Source organism: Eurypyga helias, unplaced genomic scaffold (genome assembly GCF_000690775.1).
Source record: "Eurypyga helias isolate BGI_N326 unplaced genomic scaffold, ASM69077v1 scaffold11626, whole genome shotgun sequence".
Classification (NCBI taxonomy): Eukaryota; Metazoa; Chordata; class Aves; order Eurypygiformes; family Eurypygidae; genus Eurypyga; species Eurypyga helias.
The window spans coordinates 7061-28878 of record NW_010256027.1 but is presented as its reverse complement, the minus strand read 5'-3'; the positions used below and the strand labels follow the sequence as shown (position 1 = coordinate 28878).

Here is a 21818-nt window from a genome sequence, read left to right as displayed (position 1 = left end):
GAACATGAAGTGTCCACCAGAGCAGTGCTGGCACATACTGGCGATACCTGTGTGCGCTGTGGCCGGTGACACAGAGGTGACAGCTCCAGGGCTGACCCATGCCTGATGCCATCCAGCACAAGAGGTATTTCATCTCAGCTGGGATTTTTTTTTACATCTGGCTTCACTATGCCATGTCCATAGTTCTTGGTCACTTCCCAGCTGCCCTGTCCTTCCTCTCTTTCTGGTTTTGCTTCTCCCCTCGCCCAGGGGCTCGGCAAGCTCCCACGGCAGGACACCAGTGCAGATGCAGGCGCCCGTGTCAGCACACGCGGACAGGCTGCATGGCGCTGCTGCCCACCTCACCACAGTGCAGGGAAGGGAAGGTTGATGTAAGCGCCCACAGTTACAGTTTGTGACTCTTGGCTGTTGCTCAGCCTCCCGGCATCAACCTCTGATACGCCTCTTGGCATACATATTTATGATCCCAATTATCACTGAACAAAACCCCAGGTTGCTATGAAAATAAATTATTTTTAATCTAAATTGCCCAGTTTGCATACTTTACCTACCTCTGCTTAGCACAACAGCTGGTGTTTACCAACTTCTCATTACCGTTCCAAGCAACACAGGAAGATGCTGGCTGGAGAGGACCAGACACCTCTGAGATAAGATGAGCGCAGGTTTACCTCAGACTCTCTGCTCCTCCACATCACTGACAAGCCCCCAGCAGAGGCAGGCTGTGCTGGAGGCTCTGCTGAAGTCCAGGGCTGATGGAGATGGATAAATGATGTGACATCCTAGGGCACCAGCTACAAAACCTGGGCACTGAGCTCCAGACCAGCTCTGCTCAGCCACGGTGCCCTCGGCAGGGTGCTGCAGGAGCAGCGAGGTGGTTGATCACGCTGGCTAAGGGCAGCCCCAGGTGTGGGTCCTTGGGGTGGGAGAGGTGGCTCCCCACTACACCCTGCATCTGCACAGCACACCACTGAAATTTAGACTTCCCTCCCAAGCAGCATGTGCTTTCCCTGCCCAATTGCCGGGCTTCAACACTACTTTGGGAGGGTTTCTGTCACTCACTTAGCCCATGGGATCTGTGCCATGGAGTGGAAAAAGGCTGGGTCGGAGCTGTGTGATACAGATGGGAATAGGAAGGTATCCCCATCCAGCCCAGCCTCCATCCAGCACGGGCCCAGTGAAGATTTGCAGCACTGTACAGTGAAGGAACCATGAAGATGTCTGATCATAATTATTATTGTTGGGTGTTGTATTTCTGCAGGAAAGAGTAGTTTCCCTGTAAACCCAAATAAATCTAGCTACCTCCACACTTCTGTCCATATCTGTATTTACAATTAGCAGCACTTCCTTTTCCTAATGTCTTGGGAGTCTCACACCGGAGCTAAGATGATCCAAGAATTATTCTTCTCATGATATTTTCACTGTCCAAGAATGAGCATATGTTAAAGAAATCCAGTCCCTCTTTATTCCAGGCCTTAAATGGCTCCCAAGGCATTAAACAAAATCGGGGTCGGAGTGCCACGTTGGCTCTTAGGTGGGCTGAGGTCAGGACTGCTAGCGCTGGTGCCTGGAGGGTCGCACTGGTGAAAGATCAGAGCGAGACGGCTCGGCATCAGCTCACAGACGCACTGAAGCCAAAGCAAGGAGCTTCCTCCAGAAGCCTCTACCCTTTGGAACTGCTGGAAAGGAAAGGGCTGCTTTTAGCAGCCGTGTGAAGGCACATGCTGCTGCATGTGGTCCCCAACGGTGCTATTTCCAGCTCGACTGGCTGAGGACTGAAAGAAGGAAGACTCCTGGGACTGGGCATGGGGCAGACAGTCACATGTGGCTCAGAAATAAGTCACAAGTCACAGCAAGATAACACCACCTGGCATAAGAGGAGACTTGATCCATCCTTTCCCTTTCCCCTATTTCTTCATCTGTTTGGGCTGCCATTAATGCTGGTGAGATGGCATTTGGTGGCCAATGCCTACAGGATAAACACTGCCTGTGTGTCTACAGTCCTGCTCTTGTGACATTCTCTTGGAACAGCATCACAGCTCTGGCCAGGCTCTGCACCCTGCAGCACTCTGGGGTGCGTACCCCTTACATGGTGCTCCTTCCCTACATACAAACACCGGTGCTCCCTGCTCTAAAAGACAGACAGCTCCTGATCAACATGCCCTGGGAATGACGGACAATATTCCCCTACCCAGGAAGGTGTGGAGGATGATGACATCCAGCCTGCTGCCCCAGGACCTAAGCCATCACCTGGTGACCTGGCACAAAGTCCCCAGAGCATGTTTTTCTGCCCACGAAACTGCATCGGTGGCTGGAGGGACATGGTATCCTCACCCTCCCTCAGCCGTAGGCCCAGGACCTGGTATGCGTGACTGACTGCTCTAAGTTTCACTTTATTTCCAAGTGTTATTATGGAGATTAATTAGCCCTGGCCACCCTGACCTCTCATCCCACTAGGAAAACAGCCCAGCTTTGTCACAGCACGTGGGAGCAGGCGAGTGGATGAGGAAGACAGAAAGTGATGTTTTATGAGCAAGTCTCTTTTTTTTTCCCTCCCAGGCACAAATTTGTTTGCTGTGATTTAAAGAGGACATGTTTGGTTAAAAACCATGGGCCAGATCCACAGTCCCTGCAAATCAGAACATCTCTGTTTGACTTCCTGGAGCTTAGCTGATTCAGACCAGCTGAGACACCGGCCCACTGTGTTTAAACAAAGCCCATTTTTTCTCACTGGTGCTAGGCAGCACGGCCTTGGGTTTGGCTGTGAAAAGGATATTTTAGCGGATGCTCTCTGAATGATTCATCTTCCACTGGACTTAACTTTGGCAAGAATTGCAACAGCCACTGGCTGCCAGTGTGGGTCTGGGGGCTCTGCCACTGATAGACGCCCAGTCACCCGCACCCCAGCCCCCAGGTACAGAGCCTGGCCAGCAGTGCAGCACCAGCCACTGCAACCACTGGTCACAAAAGCCCCGTGGGGGTGCCTGGGCAGCAGCTCGTGGTGGCCTTGGGCTTCATCTCAGGGACCTGAAGGGCACTGCTGGGGTCCAGACAGTCCAGTTGTAGGAGCTGCCACAGGCGAGCTGCCACGGGGCTGAGCAGCATCCCAAAGCGAGGTGCTGGGGGGGGTTGGAGGGACAGGTGGAGATCTCGGTGCCAGGGCAGGGCACTCCTGCACCACATGGGCTCTCAGATCTTCCAGAGCCATCAAAGCTTCCCTCTCACCCCGCCTCCATAGCCTGATGTCCAGTTATTGACCTGCCTTCTGGTACGAAGACGAGAGACTGCTTTTCCCCACGTATGAAAAGGGGAACTGACCTGAAAAAACACCGAAAAGATCTTGCCCCAGCACGGTGAGCACCAGCCACCTGCACTGAGCACAGGCAGCCCCATGGGGTGAGGCAGGAAGGTTTTGGGGACCTACTCTCCCCTGAACTTGCTGTATTTCAAATGGGATGAAGATTTACCTCCGCCGAGCTCAGGGCTGAGGCTCCCCTAATGGCTTTGCAGGAGTGCTCGGTAAACAAGCAGTAAACTATTCACTGCCCCAGTGATGGATGCCTCGCAGGGATTAGAAGGGGAAAATGAATTCAGCGTTTGCAAACAACAGCAAGTAAATAAATGTTCTGCAAATAAATGTTTAGCATTTCCAGGCAGTGGAGCGTGTCCGGGAGGGGGAAGGACTTGCAACAGGGCCTCCCTGTGAAGCCCCAGCTGAATGGCCAGTGGTTGTCAGAGTAAAGACATGAGCTGTAAAACTGCTCATTCCTTGGTCTGTACCAGTCCAGACTGAAAACCGAGGTTGGTATCAGCCAGGAAGCGGCACTCGCCTGCACGAGGCTGCAATCGTGGGCATTTATTGCTCTCTGGTGGCGAGACGGGCTGTGGAGAAGAGCTGCATGCTCCCGGTGCTGGGCACAGCTCTCAGGAGCATCCTCGCCCCTGCTCGCTCCCCAGAGGTGTTTTTCTTCTGCTCCAGCCATGTAGCTCGGGTGCTCGAAGGCTGCCTGCTGGGTGGCTGGCTCCTTCTTGGGCTACCAATGGCCCATACAAAGGTGCTGCAGCCACCAAAAGTCCCCCTGCAACCCGTCAGCACCCCTGCCCAGGGGGCTGGATGTGTGCCACAGCACGGGCCAGTGTGGCCAGCCTTGTCGCCCACTCCCCAGTGCTCCCATGTCCCGTGGGGGTCTGTAGCCTGGAGAAGAGGGGCTGGAGAGGGTGCCAGGCTGCAACACCTGGGCCAGCTTGGGACTGACGGCTCCTTCCCGAGTGGGACCCAGAGCGTGCTCCTGCTTTAGATGCTGAAAGGGCAATTGGGCCATCCCAGCTGCTCCAGTGCCAGAGCTGCAGCTGAAGGGCAGGGCTGGGGTGAGAGTGGGCTCTGCCCACCCCCTGAGCAGCTGCTCACCTGCATATGGGGCTTGTCCCCAGGCAAGGCTTGACCAGTCCTTTTCATTTCTCCTCTTTTCCCTATTTCTGCCTCTTACTGCCAAAAGCTTTGGTGGCGCTTTGTACCAAAGAGGCCCCGGGCTCTGCAGAGATATGGGTCACAGACCTCCACAGAGCAGACAGGACAGAACCAGGTAGGAATAAATAAAGGAGTTACTATTTGAGTTAAAACACATTTGGGTCAGGCTGAGCTGCCCCATGGGACCTGAGGTGTGTGAGGCAGCTGGAAGGGGGAACAGGCAGGCACATGGCAGCACTCTCCTGTCCCCATTCTGGGCAGGGCAGCCATACTCCCAAAATCCCATCTGTTGCTCAGCCCCGCTGCATCGCATGCTCCAGCAATGCCGCTGGGGCCTCATCCTGCCTGGAGACCCATCCTTGTGCTGCTTGGGCCATGGTGCACAGCCCTGCTCCCGAAAAACGAAGGCAGGCTCCCAAGTGCTTGGTCCTTTGCCTGTCGGGGACAAGAAGACCAAGTGCTGCTGACTCCTTAGGACACAGCACTAGGACACAGCACAGGACCTCTCCCACGCTGGAAAGCACATGGACCTGTGCCAGTGGCATGGAATCACGCTGTTTGATGGCTCGCACTGGAGTCCTCGGGTGGCAGGTTGGTCAGACGATGTGGCCACCTTCACTCAGCCACCTGGGCCGGTACGTGGCACAGCCCGGCGTGCCCTCAGGCTCCCGTGGGGCACTGGGGATGTCACCCAGCTTGGCATGAATGAGGCTTTGCAGTTCCTGGTCTCCCAGCTCGGTTGCTGCGGCAAGGGCCAGAAGGAAGTACGCTGCTGCATCCTGTTCATCCTAACCGTAAAGGACAGGGCAGGCGTTAGGAAGTGGTTTAATTGCAGGTCAAAGGGTATGAGGGAGCTGGAGCAGAGCCCGGTGGTTCCAGGCAGAACCCAGTGACACCAGACTTTGTTAAAATGGGCTCTATATAGTCACGGCTAAGTGCCATCACTGCTTTTCAAATTGCCTTTCCCCCTTCAAAACCCGGTTGTGCCAGCACTGTGCACGTTTATTCTAAAGCTGCAGATAGGCTGGAGAGTCACAGGATGCAGCTGTCTACACTTCCGGCTGCTCTGCCAGCAGACGTGATGCTCCACCTCCAACTCCATCAAAACCAGAATGCTCAACACAGCATCGTGGAAAGAGGTTTCCTACCTTCAGTTTGTGCAGGGTCAGGTTGCCAAGGTGGCAATACACCTTGCAGTAGTACAGGGCCTCTCCAGAGCACTGCAGCAAGGGGGGACGCAAGGCAAGGGTCTTCAGGTAGCAATCTTCTGCCATCTCGTACATGCGCAGGCAATAGTAGACTGTAGCCAAGCGGTGGAATGCAACCAGCTCTTGGAATTGGTCTCCTGGAAAAGAGTTGCTGATACAGTCAGCCAGCAACACGCTCACAACACATCCCCAGCCCGGCATGCTGAGCTGCTCCAGAATGCATTTGCTCAGCAGCCTAGGGGCACAGATATTTCATAAGGAGACGCTGGGTTTGAAGATGGTTCAGAGAAAACAGAGCCACCGTCAGGGTTGTTGATAGCAGATTGTCCAGGGAGTATATCATTTAAGCAGGGGACTTCTTGAGTGCTGGAAAGGGCTACTACAAGACTGGTTCCACCTCAGACACGCTGGCATTTTGCCCATTCAAACTATTTGTGTATGGGAAGGGATGAGTTTATCAGAAGAGGCAGGGCAGAGAGGAACTGTTCAGTCCTGTGCCTTCATCAGACTTCCCGTGCTCCAGTGTAGCAATAACCCTCCGCTCGCCACTCCCACTACCCATGGCAGAGCCCTCCCATGTGGCTGTCATGCAGATTAAAAAGGGAAGTGGCCTTAAAAAGCAGTTACTGCTTAGGATAGGAGTAGGTCCAGCAGTCTTATGAAGGCAGGAGATCCCCCTTTCACACGTACACTCTTCTCATCCAGAAAGGCAACCCTGTCCACCAGACCCAGTAACTCCCCATACCCCGCGGGTATGCGTCACTCACCGACCCTGATGCTCAGCCTGGCTGCCAGCGTGGCAAACTCCAGCGCCTTCTCGTAGCCCTGCAGCCCGATCTGCAGCTCTGCCAGCTTATTGAACAGCCGTAGCTCTGTCTTAATGGCCTTTAGTTTCCTGGCCAAGGGCACAGCACCTCCCTGAGGAGAGAGAACAGGGGGTCCAGGCTGTAACTGGGGGTATCCGTGCAGCACTGCCTACAGAGAGGTGACAGTGCAGCAGGAGATGGACCGAGCTCTTCGCAGCAGACTATGCAGTGGTTGAGTGCTGCAGGTTCAGGTCCTAGACCCTTCTTTCCCTTGAAAATGAGTTTCATATCCCAGAGCATGGTTCTCAAAACCTGAGCCTCATGTCTCTGCCCTTCCTTAGGTGCTTGACATTCGGACTCTGAGCATGTCCCCGGGAACGACAATTCTCACATCTAACACTGCCAGGATTTGTAATAGACAGACTCTGTTCCCACTTCCCCAGTGATCTCTGGGGCAAGCTGCAGCCATTGCAAAATATGTCAGTGCTCCAGGTGCACTGATAGCAGCATCCTCCCCTGCAGCAATGTTTGCACTCTGGCACACTCAGAAGCACCCCGTCCCTGTTCACCCTCCATCCCTCCAGCCTGGCCTCGCAGTGCTGCAGCCAGCCTTGGGGCAAAGCTCCCCAAGGTCACCACCGTGCCGGGACACAAATACGGAAATTCTCTGAGAGATCAGTACCCTATAAAACTCCACTGCTCGATCTCGGCTTCGGCTGCCATTAAAAAAGGTATCTCCTGCTTTTTCATAAAGATCCATGGCCAAGGAGAGGTTCTCAGATTTCAGAGCAGTGTGTATAGCTGCCTAGAAGGAAAAGGAACTGGAATGAGACTTGGAAAGAGACATTTGCACATAGACATTGGTGTGATTCAATAAAACCAAGTCATTGTAAACGTGAGCCCTGTGCTCCAAACAGCATGGAGATGGACTGGCCAGCAGGTGTGTGGGACTGTTTGTAGAATCACAGAATGGTTTGGGCTAGAAGGGACCTTAAAGATCATCCAGTTCTAACCGCCCTGCCATGAGCAGGGACACCTTCCACTAGACCAGGTTGCTCAAAGTCTCATCCAGCCTGGCCTTGAAGACATCCAGGGATGGAGCATCCACAGCTTCTCTGGGCAACCTGTCCCAGTGCTTCACCACCCTCTCCAGGAAGAATTTCTTTTTGTTTTGCTGCATTTGCAAGAGATGTGTGTAAAGATGGAGCCAGGAGTCAGATAACCCATCCCTGTGCAGGGTCAGCAGACTGGACAGATCAGTTGGGATATCCAGCAGCATCAGGATTTAGAGTTGGAGCAGTGCAGCCAGCAGCTGCCGTGGCCCTGGTCTGTCATTACGGTGTGATGGAGCCAACGTGGTGATTGATAAGGAGAACAGACAACTCAGAGAAAGGGAGAGCAGGTATGCTAACATCTGGGAAGATCAGTTATTAGTGCCAATTAATGCACTTGGCTCTGGTGCCACCTTCCAGCCAGAACATGTTGTTCTTACACCATTACAGTTTATCATTCCCAGTGACCTTGTCTGGGAAGGGGCCCCTCAGGGACTCAGACATGCTTTGCTGAGATCTGGCATGGACTGGCCCTTCTTAGTTGGAAGTCAGCCCTCCTTTAGCCCCTGCCTTCCTGCCGAACCCATGAGCCAGGTGCCTCAGCTCTCCCTTGCAAACACTAGGACACAGGCTGATGCCAAAGCCATATTCATTTCACCCAGGCCACTGAGCATCCACCCCGTACCAGTAAGTCCTTTACCACCCTGATTTCAGGGCGGACTGGTGTGGCTGATGGGAAAGGCTCCTTTCCTTGTTCCCACCACTGTGTACCTCAGTCACCCATCCCCACCAGTTCAGAAGTTCTTCTGGGTAACAGAGTGAGGACCTAAAACATCATCTGCCTGTTTCCAGGTAGGTGCTTTGCTGGATACCCCAGCTCAGTGCAGTCCCAGCAGACCCAACCAGCATTCTGCTCTGTTTAGTCTGGGCATATGAAAGCATTTCCCATCTTTTAATAGAAGCTGCTCCCTGAATGAGGCAGTCCTAAGATTTTATGAGCTGCTCTTCCTCTTTGCATCTCTGTGGATAAATAATGCTAGAGAAGGAAAGAAGCCAGTGGTCTTCTACTGTAAGAAGTCTCCAAGCACTTCTGTGGCACTTCTGTACCCCTTATTTATGTGCATTTAAATGGGAACAGGTCACCTGGAACTTCAAGCTTCTTTTGACACTCCTACATCATTTTGTTACTCAATAAATTCACTCTGACCTAAGAATCCTCTAAACTCAGTGTATGGAAGGAAAGATAGAAAATTCAGTGCCAGGTAGTGCATGAGTGTAAGGCAACAGCTGCTCCTTCCAGCAGCAGGTTTACACTGCTCATAAGAACTTTCCAGGTCTTTCAGCCTCCAAAGTCTCCTACCAAGCCACATATCTGTGATGTGAATGCAGCTAGCTAGAGTGGGAATGGGACTACTCCAGCCACCTCCTCCATACCTGAAAGTACATGTCCACCAGCTCATCTTCCTGCATGAGATAGTAGAGCCTTCCTGCCTGCAGCCAGGCCTCTGCTGCTTTCACAGTCTCCTCAAGATCGATGAAGATCCTTAGACTCTGTTTGGTGCAGTCCAGGGACAGTCTCAAAGCCCTGTGATGGTAATAGGCAAAAAGTCAATACAGAGAAATCACGGGACCACCCCAGCGATCAGCTGCAAAGCTGCCACAACACTTCCCCATTGGCAATCCTGTCTTCTCCTCCCACATTTGCCAAAGGTCAGAGACAAACGGACAGCCACAGCCCTGAGCGATGTGTCCTGGTAAAATCGTGGAAGCCTCCATGCAAACTCTACCCCCTACACTAAGCCACCCCCAGGTACACATGGTACCATAGGCAGGGAGGGCTTGCACCTTCATTCTCCAGACAGCATCTTACACCCAAAACCACTTCTCTGATTGTTGTTTGTCCCTTGGTGCAGCCAAAGAGGCAAACCTGGGGCCACATGTGCAAGAACTTGTAGCCCCTTTTCAAGCCCCTGGTCACTAGATGACAAAGGGACAAGAAGCGGGATGAGCCAGCGGGTTGGACATTCTGCCTGCAGAAGGCAGCTGTGGCGAAGGGAGCGCCGGGCAGTGTCCAGGGCATGTTTGTTTGGTGCCTCGTCTGCTGGCAACTGGGCTCCAGCTGTCCTTGGAGTCCAGGGAATGGGGTGCTTTGTGATCTTAAATAGCAGTGTTCACATGACAGGCGTCTGCTTCCTAAATTCCTTCCCTCTGAACTCACTGTGACATAGTATGGGAAGGTTAACGACCAAGTTAATGACAGCCCCTGCCCATTTGTCCTTGTGCAACACGGCAGCTAGCTCTCCACGGTTTGACACATCTGCCTTTGAAGACTGAAGAGAGTCTGTGGTCTGTCCAGGTCTCTTTCTCTCCCCTAATCTAATCCGTCACCTGCATGTGTCAAGCGGGAGATTGAAAGGTGAGCTGATACAGGGTCTTAAATACCTCCCTGGGGAAAATATTCCAACACAGATAGGAAGGGCAGACTCTGGCTGAAGGCTGAAGTCAGATTTATCCAAATAACAGATAAGGAACCTATTTTTACTGGTGAATGGTGATTAATCACTGGAATAAGCCTCCAAAGGAAGTGATGAATTCCCTGTCTCTGGGTCCCCTCTGATCAAGGCTGGATATCTCTCTGGTAAACTGTGTTTGGCCAGACCCCAGTTCTGTCCTAGCTAACAGTCTGGCATTTGCCCGGCTGTCACAGTGCTCTGGCTGACATCAAACTGTTCCTCTCCTCCCCACACAGTGACAGGTCACAAATCTCAGCACCGCATTAACCAGCAGCCTGCCTGCAGGGCAGCTAGAGCTACCACACACCTTCCCACCTCTCTCTTGGGACACCTCAGGGAAGCCACTGCTCTTGCTCTGAGTGAGCAGGGACCCCCACTCCAGCAGCATCTCACAGCCATAGGCAGGACTTACTCCGGTGTGCCCAAAGCCTGGTAGAGCTGGCTGAGGGTCTGCCGGACATTGCCTTCCAGCTCTCTGTCCTGCAGCTGTTGTGCCAGAGATACCCAGTGCTCGTGGTAGGTAATGCAGGCCTGGAGACTGGGGGACACTTTGCTGTAGAAATGGCAGAGAGACTCAGTGATGTGAAGCTGACCTGCATGGTACAGGGAAGGGAAAAGGACAGGTCAGGGGGCTGCATCAGGGACCTGACAGGGTGATGCACAGGGGTGAACGCTGCCCTGGTTCCCGCCAGCAAAGCTGTACTCACTCCTCACGTTATGCCACTTCAGGGCAAAAAACAACGCCAGTTCATAACAGAGTTTGCCATCTTCCACCCTCTGCCTGTTCACCATGGCCTGCGCCAGCCACAGCAGGACCTGCAGCAGCTCCATCTCTGGGTCTTCGCTGCCCTGGAGCTCAGCGTAGAGCTGAGCTGCCTGCAGCAGGTAGAGCTCAGCCAGCTGGCTTGCCCCGTGCGAGAGGCTCAGCTGCCCCAGGTTAGCCAGGGCAATAGCCTGGTTCCTCTTGTTCCCCGTCTCCTTGGCTTTGTGCAGGGCCCGGAGGTAGTTCTCTGCGGCCTTTTGCACCTGCCCTTCTCCTTTGAGGGCAATGGCCAGGAGGTTGTGCACGGCTCCACCCTGGGTCACGCTGTCTGTCCCACGCAGAGAACGCAAGAGCTGCCACATGATGTCTGCTGCTGGGCCCGGCTGGCTGTTCAGGAGGTACATCCACCCCAAAGAGAGAGAGGACTCGAAAGCCTCCTCCTCGCCCATCTGTCTGCTGAGGGTTACGGCTCCGGTTGCATAAGAAACGGCCCCATCCAAGATGCCGTGCTGGAGGTACATTCGGGACAAGATGGCACACAGCATCCTCTGGATGGGCACGGCTCTGCTCTCGCAGGAGAAATGCAGTGCTTGCTTGAGATAGAAACAAGCCAGTGCTGGGATGCTGCTCCTCTCCAGCTGGCTTCCCAGGAGTTTGGAAGTATTTTGGAGGATGAAGCCAGCTCTCCAAATGGGTGTTGGTGCCCCTTTGATGCCGCTGGGAACAAACAGCCTGGCAGAGGCCAGTGCGATATTTGGCAAGTATTTCTTGTCATACAGGTAGCTCAAGATGGGGGTGGCATCCAGTGGCGCAGAACTAGTGTGTGGGCTGCACAAAGTGACGGTGAGATATTGAAGATGCTCGGTAAAGGGCAGCACTTCATCATTTTTGCCCAGCTGTAGTAAGAGCTTGACAATAAGGAAGCAGACCCGTGCTTCCAAGGGAGCATTACCCACAGCAATGGCTTCCCTCAGGATGTACATCATGACCTCCAGCTCATTCTCAGAGCTGAAGGAGTGGCCAGGCAGGCAGACAAGCAAGGCCACTGTTTTTCCCAGGAGAGAGGAGAACTTGTGCTTCATGTTCTGTTTCAAGTAGATGGAGGCAAGGTTCACATGCAATGCAGCCAGCAGGGGCAGGTCCCCAAAACCTGTCCAAGTGCTCATGGCTTCCTCAAAGTAGACTCGAGCCTGGGAGAACTTGACCTTTTTGATGCAGAGTTTACCCAAGAGGAAACAGAGCCTGACGTGAGCCCAAACTGAATGAGTCCTCTTGGCCCAGTTCCTGGACGTCTCAAGGTACAAGACCAGTTCATCCTCATCAGAGAAACCATAAAAAGTGGAGTTGAGAAAAGAAAAACTGAGATCATAGAGGCTTTGAAAACTGGGCACATAACTGTCTTGGTTAAGGAAGGTCAATATGGGATCAAAGACATCAGCATCTTCCATGTGTCCAGCATTCAGGTCAATAAAGAATTTGGGATCATCAAAATCATCCAGCTTCTGCAGGAGAACATCTTCCAGCATAGAAGGGGCTGATTCACTCCCTGGGCTAGACATTTCAGAGGTGCTACTCGTAGCCAAGCCATTTATTTCCTCCCAAGACTGGAGCAGCTGGATATCTTTACAGCCACGCAGAACAGCCTCTGGAAGGGACAGGCAAACCATAGTGGGATGTTTCTCTGTGTCAAAATTCACCCTCAGAAGTCATCATAAAAGTATCCCATTTTGCCCCCTCCACCCCCATACATACACTGACCTGAAGGCACTTTTGGGAACATGGCTGTAGGTTCAAAACCGTCTACACAAACAGACAAACAGAAAACAGAAAGCCCAAAGCCTTGGTCAGTGTTAATATGCAGAGATGCTGCTCAAACCCTATAGAGATCTCCTGCTGCTCTGCTAAACCCCAGACCCAAATGCGGGAGAGCAGGCTCACTTCCTGCCACGGGCACCATGTGCAGCTCTAGTTTCACACCCACACGCAGCACACCCCCACACCCCCACACCCTGTCTGCTGGGGCTTGGCTCCGTGTAAGGCCATGGAGAACAGCTTTCAGCTGGTGGTGGGGTGAGCACCAGTGACATTACAGTTATCTGGGAACCAGCAGGTCTTATTTTCCCCAGGTAGAGTTGTATCAGCCCTGTCTCTCTTAAGAGCCTCCAAAAGCCACACATAGAGAAACTGAGAACCCTGACCTCCTAGCTCCTGCTGTGGGCATGGAAACCATGTCACCCTCCACTTTAGCACTGCATCCCCCTCAATATACACCCAAAGGGGACCTGCGGTAGGCAGGGACCTATAGCCAGGATCGGTCAAGAACAGCATCTGCCAGGGTGAACCACAGCTCAGGCATTACCCTGGAAGCAGAGAAGATCCCTGAAAATGACAGCGTGGCAAGGCCCAGATCTTGGTGGTAACTACAGCTCCATGACCAGGCTGAGCAGGGGGTTTGGAGGCTGTCTCAACCACAGTACCTGTCTCCCCTGCAAAGCCCTGGAGCAAGGAGCTCTCTACACACTGCCCAGCATTGCTCTCCATGGGGAGCCATGGGGCTGGGCATGTAAGGAGCAGGGAAACTCACCCAGCCGGTACACAGAGGTGATGTCAGTGCGTGCCAGGTCACCGAGGAGGGTGGTGAAGTGCTGCTCACCACCATTGCAGGGGATGCTCAGGAGGGGGGTTTTTTCTTCTTCGCTCAGAAACACCAAGCCCTTTTCCCTAGGTTGAGGTAGACAACAGGGAGAAACAGTGTTTCCCCATCTCCTGACACCACAGCTGTCCTGTGGGATGGAGATGGGCTTTGCCATCCTTCCTCTTCCTCCCACCAGAAAAGCTCTGCTTTTGGATGCATGGATACCAGAGTCTGGACACCTTCCCATCAGGGCTCTCAGATCCAGCTTCTCCATGGAGGAACCAATGGGTACCAGAGGAAGGGATCTATTGGTCTTTTGTTTTTTTCTCCAGAAGCCCTTTCTGAGGCCAGAGCATCATCTGATCTCTCTGTTATTTGTAGTGTCAGAGGAAAGTGAACCTGACCTAACAGACCTAACAACAGGTTAAGACCCCATCCTCACACACATACTCCAGGAGGAGATGCCTCTTTGGATGGGTATTGAACCAGAGCTGTATCTTTAAGCCATCAACAGACAACTGCCAGGGTTGTCAGACTGGGGTTGTGTCACTCTCCCTCCCCAGATAACTCTGTGTCCTTGGGAGGATTTTTAACTCTGCTCAGTGAGGAACTGTGCCAGTGGTCATTCTGCTTCAACATCCCCCAGAAAGCAAATGGGTCAAAGGAAGAAAAGCAGGACAGTGATTTCCTCAGCAGTGATCACTGTCCCCACCCTTGCCAGACTCACAGCCCCTCAGACAAAGCTACAAAGACAAGAACATTTCTGGGTGAAACTGTGAAGCCAGCTTCTCTGGTACACGATGTCCTGGCTGCCTCAACATAAAGCCAGGTCTACCCCAGGGCAAGATCTGTTCCTCTCCAAGAATCACCTGAAGAAAATGAAATACAATTTCTTTGTCTGGGTAGAGACTCCTGCAGCCTGTTGGCAGCAGAGCCTGGCAAAGGCTTCTGGATAGACCTCAATAGGACGCCTTGGAAAGCAAATTACCTGCCCTGACCTCGCACATAGCCTTGAGTTTGGACTTGGAGTCTTCCCTTAACTTTCTCCTGAATTTAAATTATTTTAGATTGTAGCAGTAAACTTACAGAGGTTCACAAGCCTCGGGATTTATGTATCGGGTTGGGACAAAGCCAATGGTCCCACTGCTGAGGGATTTGCCCACAAACCACGGGAGTCCTGGAATGAGGAAGCCGATGACTTCTATACTGTCTCCTTTGGAGAAACTCAGTTCATCCCACGCTGCTCCTCGATGGTCCTCTGTGGCTGTGCACCTGCCTTTCACTGGGAAACAAGGCAAACAAGGGCATTTCAGTGTGAGGACGCTTACTTACAACCTCCTCCCTGGAAAAGACTTGGGCAAGCAGAGACCATGATTTCAGCTTGAGAAGACTGTCTCTCTCTGCCCCCTAAGTCTGTGCTCTCAGACTCCAACCTGCAGTTTCTTCTTGAGAAGAGGATTATAATTAAATATACAAGAGGCATGGATAAATGCCACACAGCCAAAGACTGAAACCTCTGAGAGCTGCAGTATGGGAGGTGGCTGGAAACATGGAGCTTCACAGAAGCTGCACTCTCTCAACTCTGCCAGGAGTGAAATCTTGAACCATGCAAATGCCCATCCCTCTACATGCCAAATGCACACCTGCAGTGACCTCCCATGTCCAGCATCCTCTGAACAGTGCCCAAGTCTGGAAAGGAATGGCCTGGGGCTAATGGGGGAATGGTAGGCACAGGTTTCATGTGCACACTGGTGGGGGCCTAATTATTTAAAAATTCAGCCCTGAAAGAATTAAAGGAGAGAGAAAATTGCAGTGGAATAGAAAACGCCAGTAGCAGAAGGATGCCATCAGCAACCCTGTTCTCAGATCACCCTTCTGAGTACATGTAATTTGCAAGCTCTGTTCTCCATTCAAGAGAGTCCAAAGGTGCAGGACTCCCTTAGAGCACCCTGCAAGGGAGTGTCATTGTCAGAACAAGAGATGGGCCCTTTGCATTTGTGGCCAAACCCAGGTTTGCAAAAGTCACGCCCTTCCCTGAGAAGGGCAGCTGCCCTGCACAGGCATCACTCACCAATTGGCCGAGAGGTCGTCCCACTGATCTCCTGAGAGATGCCAAAACTCACAGCGTAATTCTTCAGGAACCACCTGCAAGGCAAAGGGGAACCACAGTGGTCCTCTCTGAGCAGCCCTGTCCTCAGGCCACCACCAGTGATGGTCTTGCACAAGCATGACACATGTTCTGTCCCCTGGGAGTGCTGGAACTGCTACAGAGTGTGACCAGTATGGCCAGTCCAGTAATTCCTTGTTAATGGTTCTGCTGGGCACAGAGGGCAGTTTGGGCCTCATGGTTGCAGCCTCACAACACGGGGTAAGAACAGGATAATTTGCCAGCCTGTAAGGGGGGTTTTACTGTGAGAATACAACAGGAGCTGCGGGTGTCTGTGAGGCTGAGCCTCGTGTCCAATGTGACTTCGACTGGCATTACCTAAATCTTGGTAATCTTCCCCCCCTTATTCACCTGTAAATCACAAATAATCTCATGGGTGACCTAAATCAATATCATACAAGAATGATATCTGAAGTATGTCCTTACTCTGTCCCATTAACAGGACACGAATTGGTTCCAGTGGTTGTCTTTATGCATAATGTATACCCTCACAAAATTATGTAGCTCTTGCCCACTGCCAGAGTCAAGAGCAGTTTCTCACCCCAGGCTTGGTGCTAGATCACACATCAGGATCAGGAAAGAATCTTGGCTTCAGCACTGTTAATTGGCCAGACTACTTACTGGTAAAATGGGTCAGGTATTGGCTCTAAAGCTGTCACAGGCACCAGGCCTCGTTGACCTGTCAGCAAGGACATCCCTTCCCACTTGGACTCCTCTCCAACGTTCTTCACATGGATCAGCTCATTCTTGCAGAGCTGCAGGCCTTCCTCTGCCCCCTGCTCTGTCTGCCGGACACTGGGCATTGCTCTGGAAAAAAAGTTGCCTGCAGATAGAAAGAGTCATGCCACGTCAATGGCATCAGTGCACGACATAGCCCAGCACAGAGCTACAACACAGCCCTGCTGAGATGCCTTTGAGGAAGTCCTTACACATCCAGTCCCTTCTCACCTTCCTGGAGTAGCAGACCCATATATATGTTGGCCAAATGATCTTTATCCACAGTAACTCTGATCTCTGTGTCCTCCATCAGAGCACAGTTTAGCCAGTACTCCCGGTCAAAGAGAAGCTGCTCCAAGCAGCTGCCCACATACCCTAAGAAACCAAGAGGGAAAGCAGTGTCAGCACCCTCCTTCACTGGGCGGGATGAAGTGCTCTTTGGATGTCCCCCAGTCTGCCATCTGCAACCATGCTGTGAGGCAACAGCCTCTAATTCTGTCACCATTTGCAAAATGCAATAGAGGCATTACCCAATTTTTTCCCTGATCCAGATGGTGGTTTCATAGATCTGTGGATGGACACCAAGGTCTTCTAATTCATATTCTTTATCTGCCCACCCATCATTGGTTTTTTGGTGTCAAAGAATACCTTCTCCAAAAATGCTTCTCACACTGTCTGTTTATATCTCCCACACCTTGAAAACATTACCTAGAGTCAGATACGTGGAAAACTTCCAGACTTCTTCTATAGTTTTGAAGGTGAGGAGGAACCGATCCTCCTGTGCTTGCATACAGACCAGCCTGGCTGACAGCTCCTACACATGGAAGACAGAGCAAGATTAAGGGATGGTCCTGGGACTCTCACAGGGGGTCTCCTTTGTCAGTGTGGGAATAAAATTAGACCCTGGAATGAGACCAGGCACTCATTTATTAGCACAGTTGAGACCGAAGCTGTGCGAGTTGGTTGTGTGGGTTAAGAGGACTCCAGCTGAGTCCTTTAGCCAGGAGGGATGGAACACCCGCAGGCACAACACCCCATGGTGCACCAGCGGGAGGGTGAAGAAGCTCCATCTCCTGCTCCAAAATCTTTTCCCCTGTGGCACATACCAGAACACTGTAATTCTGAAACCCAGACACCTGAACTGTACCACACATGAGTTAATGTTCAGTCAGGACAGGCACAGCTTCCGAACCGCAGCTCTGAGGCTGAAAGCAGTAACTGTGCCTTGAGGGAGAAGCTCTCCTTTCACTGTTGCTGGCATTAGTGTGTCTGCACTGTGCCAGGTCTTCTGGGAAGCTGCAGTGAGCCCTGAGAGAGCAGGGCCTTAAAAACCTGCAGGGGAGGAGAGTTCACTCCAGGAGACAACTCTATACCTTAGCGATCTGTCTATACGAAGCCCAGCACTCTGAGAACCCCTGTGCATGTCCAAAGACACCACCTCCACTGGGCACCTCAGCCTGACAGGTTTGGGAATCTCAGCCCTGTGAAATGACAGCTACTCAGACTCATCCCAGGGCTATCTGATCCCTCAGGCAGCTCAGAGCCTCCAATATGAGGCTCCTGACATGAGGCTCAGCTTTCCACCTGCTTCTCACTTGTTACCAGGTCATTTTCCCCACCATTCCAGCCCAGTACAGGGTCCATGTGTGCAGGGACACATCCTGCAGCAGCCTTGGAGGAACTTCTCTTTCTCGGCTGGGTTTGGTGTCCCCTCACACATCCCATCACACCAGGAGCCTCCCAGCACATGCTCTGGTGCTCCTACCTTGAATAGGGCACAGACATCTCTGTCATCACTTTCCAGGGCCCACAGCTTCTTTTTGGCTGCTTCCTGGAGCTGGGAATTGAGGCACTGCGAGGAGCGGCTCATGATGGAGAAGAAGAGTGAAATCTCTTGGAAAGGAAGTGTGCAGGGTTAAGGGGGAGAAGGAGCTCCACGTCACACAGAGCTGCCTCTGCCACACTGCCTCCCTGCAGCCACCCCCCCAGGTGCCCCCAGCCCTCAGTTGTCTGTGATGCTCAACAACACAAGTGCTGCCCGTCACCCCCCTCCAGACACAAAGGCGAGAAACAAGGGATAGCTGCAGTGCCAGCCCTTGCTGCTTTCAACCACTGCAAACCTAGGTGATGCCACAGGCAGCATCTTACCTGGTGGAAAGCCCTCCCCGACAGCCAGCAGCCCCGAGGAGGTGTTTGGCGAGCCTTCTGCTGCCTCAAGAGTGGGGTCACTTGCCTCTGATGCTCCAGCCTTACCTAGCAAGGAGGGGGGACACAGAAGAGTTGCTGTCACATCTTGTGGCAGAGGTCTATGCCTAACCCTGGCACCTGAAAGCAAAGCCCATGGGTTGCACTGCAGACCTGGCTGGGCATTGTGCGAATCTGTTGTCACCCTAAAATCACACTCAGGCATGGAGGCAAGATCCATGGGATTGATGGGTCCTAACTACATGATACCCTTGATGACTGGCTTCTTTCTGGTGCTGGAGTGACTTTGAAGGGAGGGTGTGGAGACTCTTCCTCATTACTCTTGGGACAGACAGACCCTCACTGAGCAGATTTTGTAGAAGGATGACCCCGTGACACAGGAATTTTTTTGGAGGCGACCTCAGACCAAGACCACTTCCCCAGCGCAGGACAGCCAAGGGCTTACAAAACTCTTTGCTCATCAATTTGACAGTCAAAATTAAATTTTCTCCCCTGCCTGCCCTGGTTAGTATCTGAAATCCAAGCTGCATTCTCTCTGCTTCACACATCGTCAACTATGGCCATAAAGGATTCAGGAACTGAAACTTTAGCTGGTAATTATGTTAATGAAGGCTGAGGCACATAAAAATCCACCTTGCTCTTCCACAGCTGTATTGGCTGCAGAGGGATAACAAGATTAAACACCAATTTTTGTCAGTAATCTGGTTGGACTTGTAAGACAAACATGTACCCAGAGATCTGGAGCTGGAACATGCAGTGGCTTTTGTAAGCCACTTCTGTGACCATAATTATCCTCTACAGTTCTTTCTATTGAGCCAGCTTTGCTAGTCAGTCAAATAAACTGTTTTTTGCATGCAGAATTATAATTCTTATTTATAGTTAGCAGTAGAAGAGAATGGCCCAAGGCTGAACATGTAATGAATGAGCTTTTCTTTGAAAGAAAAGGCTTTACATTTCTTAACAGCTGATTTGAACACACTTAACAAAGGACTTCATCCAGCAGCTCCATCCCCTTCCACACATGGAAGTGAAAGGAGCTGGGGCAGAGCTAAACCCAAGCGGGCTCCTGGCTGGGCTGGGCTTGCCTGCCTGTTCATTCACGCCTCCCGCCCTTCCCCTCCTCCCTGCAGACCCTGGCTGGGCTCTCCGCTGGGCTCGGCAGGGTCTGGTGGGCAGGGACTGGATCCCCCTTCCGCGGGGATGGGTACCTGATGCCATGGTCTTCTCCTGCCACCATCTTCCCCGGCACTCGGCTGTGGCGCGCTGCAGGCGGTCCCAGCGGGGCAGGAGCACGGGTGAGCGGGGGCAGCAGGAGTCACACTCTTCACCTGGGGAAGACAGGAGGTGGGGAGAGGCATTCGGATCCCCAGCAGAAAGCTCCCCACCCAAGGGGTCTCCGTATGATGTGCCGAAGGAGGTGGTGGGTCGGACACCGCTCGTGCCACCTCTGCCAGCGGCATGACGAAGCATGCTGGTGGGTCGCCGCAGAGCCAGGCAGGGGTGAGGGCTCGCTCGGGCGAGAGGATAAATGAGCTTGCTCCCTGCAGCACTTGTCGATTCTGTGTTTATTTTTGTTTGGGCCAGGCTCAGAAAGGGAACTGGGAGCTTTTTCAGGAGACCAATTGAAACTGCTGGTGGGGAGTCGTTCCCAGTCATGCCAGTGACTCATTTACCTCCCCGGTGCCGAAGCATTTTGTAACAGTGGGCAGGAAACGGCCCCAGCCCAGAGCTGAGCGCAGGTCCCTGTGCTCGGGGCACACTCCTGGCAGCTGGGGCTGAGGCGCTCGTGGCACCCGTTGGCATCAGCTCTCCCGGGCAACATGTGGCCACAGTCACTGGCCCTGAGCCACCTCCCTCCTCCCGCCCGTTAGCACAGCCCTGGTAGGTCATTTGGGCATGCTGGTACGGGAATTGCACGTCTGAGGGGCTGGCAGCACCCCATGGGCTCCGCAAGCCTTGCGATACTTTGGGTGCTCCTGGCCAGCAGTGGCAGCAGGACAGTGGTGACAAGGGGGCTCCTGAAAAGCCAGAGGCATGGGAATAAACCAACCCCTGAGTCATCCCCTCCATTCCCTAGCCAAAACGCCCTGCCTTGTTCGCCATGCACCCAAATCTAGTGACACAGCAAGTACCCAGCAAGAGGAGGGGACACCAGTAGTCAGCTCGGGAAGGGCTGGCAAGTAATCAAAAGGAGCCACTGTTCAGCCCGGAGTCTCCCCAGAAGCCCTGGCAGTGGGGTGAGCTTTGCATCACAGGTCTTGCAGACCCTCTCAGACAGAGCAGGCCCATGGCATCCCCACAGACCGCTTACCTGTACACCCCAGGGACAGGTCCTGGTGCCAGGGGGTCCCCAAGCAGCAGCCCATGTGTCCAGCAACAGCACCAGCCCGAGGCAGCACGCTGCTGCTGCGCTGGCAGGGCTGAGCGTGCCGCTCGCTGCCCAGCCGGCACCGCGGCTCAGGCACAATGCACAATGCGCCTTTTGACCAGGCACTGTCTGCCAGCGAGGCGGGGGCAGTGGGCACAGAGTCAGAGAATGGTTTGGGTTAGAATCGTAGAATTACAACAGCATCATTTAGGTTGGAAAAGACCCTTAAGAGCATCAGGTCCAACTGTTAACCCAACACTGCCAAGTCCACCACTAAAACATGTCCCTAAGCACCATATCTACAGATACCTCTTAAATCCCTCCAGGGATGGTGACTCAACCACCACCCTTGGCAGCCCCTTCCAACGCCTGACAGCCCTTTCCTTGAAGAAGTTTTCCCTAATATCCAATCTAAATCTCACTTGACGCAACTTGAGGCCATCTCCTCCTGTCCCATCACTTGTCACCTGGGAGAAGAGAACAACACACATACACACACCCCCACACCAACACCCTCCTTTCAGGGAGTTGTAGAGAGCGAGAAGGTCTCCCCTGAGCCTCCTCTTCTCTGGGCTGAACACCTCCAGCTCCCTCAGCCACTCCTCACAGGAATTGTGTGCCAGACCCTTCCCCAGCTCCATTCCCTTCTCTGGACACGCTCCAGCACATCAACATCTTGTAGTGAGGGGCCCAAAACTGAACACAGTGTTCAAGGTTCAGCCTCACCAGTGCCAAGTACAGGGGGATGATCCCTTCCCTAGTCCTGCTGACCACACTGTTCCTGCTGCCGGCCAGGGTGGCGGTGGCCTTCTTGGCCACCTGGGCACACTGCTGGCTCATATTCAGCTGCCTATTGACCAACACCCCCATGTCCTTTTCCACAGGGCAGCTTCCCAGCCCCTCATCTACTTCTGTGCTT

General features: G+C 53.0%; 1 protein-coding gene across 1 annotated transcript; it reads right to left on the bottom strand.

The window, feature by feature from the left end:
• Window positions 1-5061: 5061 nt before the first annotated feature.
• On the bottom strand, window positions 5062-21769 carry SH3TC2 (SH3 domain and tetratricopeptide repeats 2). Its single transcript, XM_010153518.1, has 19 exons — window positions 21671-21769; window positions 21322-21366; window positions 20843-20987; window positions 19740-19859; window positions 18475-18579; window positions 18092-18219; window positions 17035-17140; window positions 16558-16701; window positions 16231-16432; window positions 15514-15587; window positions 14529-14724; window positions 13369-13528; window positions 10752-12486; window positions 10457-10637; window positions 8966-9116; window positions 7162-7284; window positions 6441-6591; window positions 5614-5810; window positions 5062-5253 (listed from the first exon to the last, which is right to left on the bottom strand). Exons 1-19 carry the CDS (start codon window positions 21767-21769, stop codon window positions 5062-5064), a joined length of 4254 nt encoding a protein of 1417 aa, XP_010151820.1.
• Between the last annotated feature and the right edge of the window lie 49 nt (window positions 21770-21818).

What these genes read in the sequence shown, in the direction of transcription:
- SH3TC2 (XM_010153518.1), bottom strand. Translation starts at nt 21,769, where the DNA reads ATGGGGGTGTTGGTCAATAGGCAGCTGAATATGAGCCAGCAGTGTGCC. An exon ending in ATGGCCTCAAGTTGCGTCAA is followed by an intron (nt 20,988 to 21,321) that starts GTGAGATTTAGA and finishes ATTGTGCCTGAG; the next exon opens with CCGCGGTGCCGGCTGGGCAG. An exon ending in CAGGCTGAGCATCAGGGTCG is followed by an intron (nt 5,811 to 6,440) that starts GTGAGTGACGCA and finishes ACTCTTTTCCAG; the next exon opens with GAGACCAATTCCAAGAGCTG.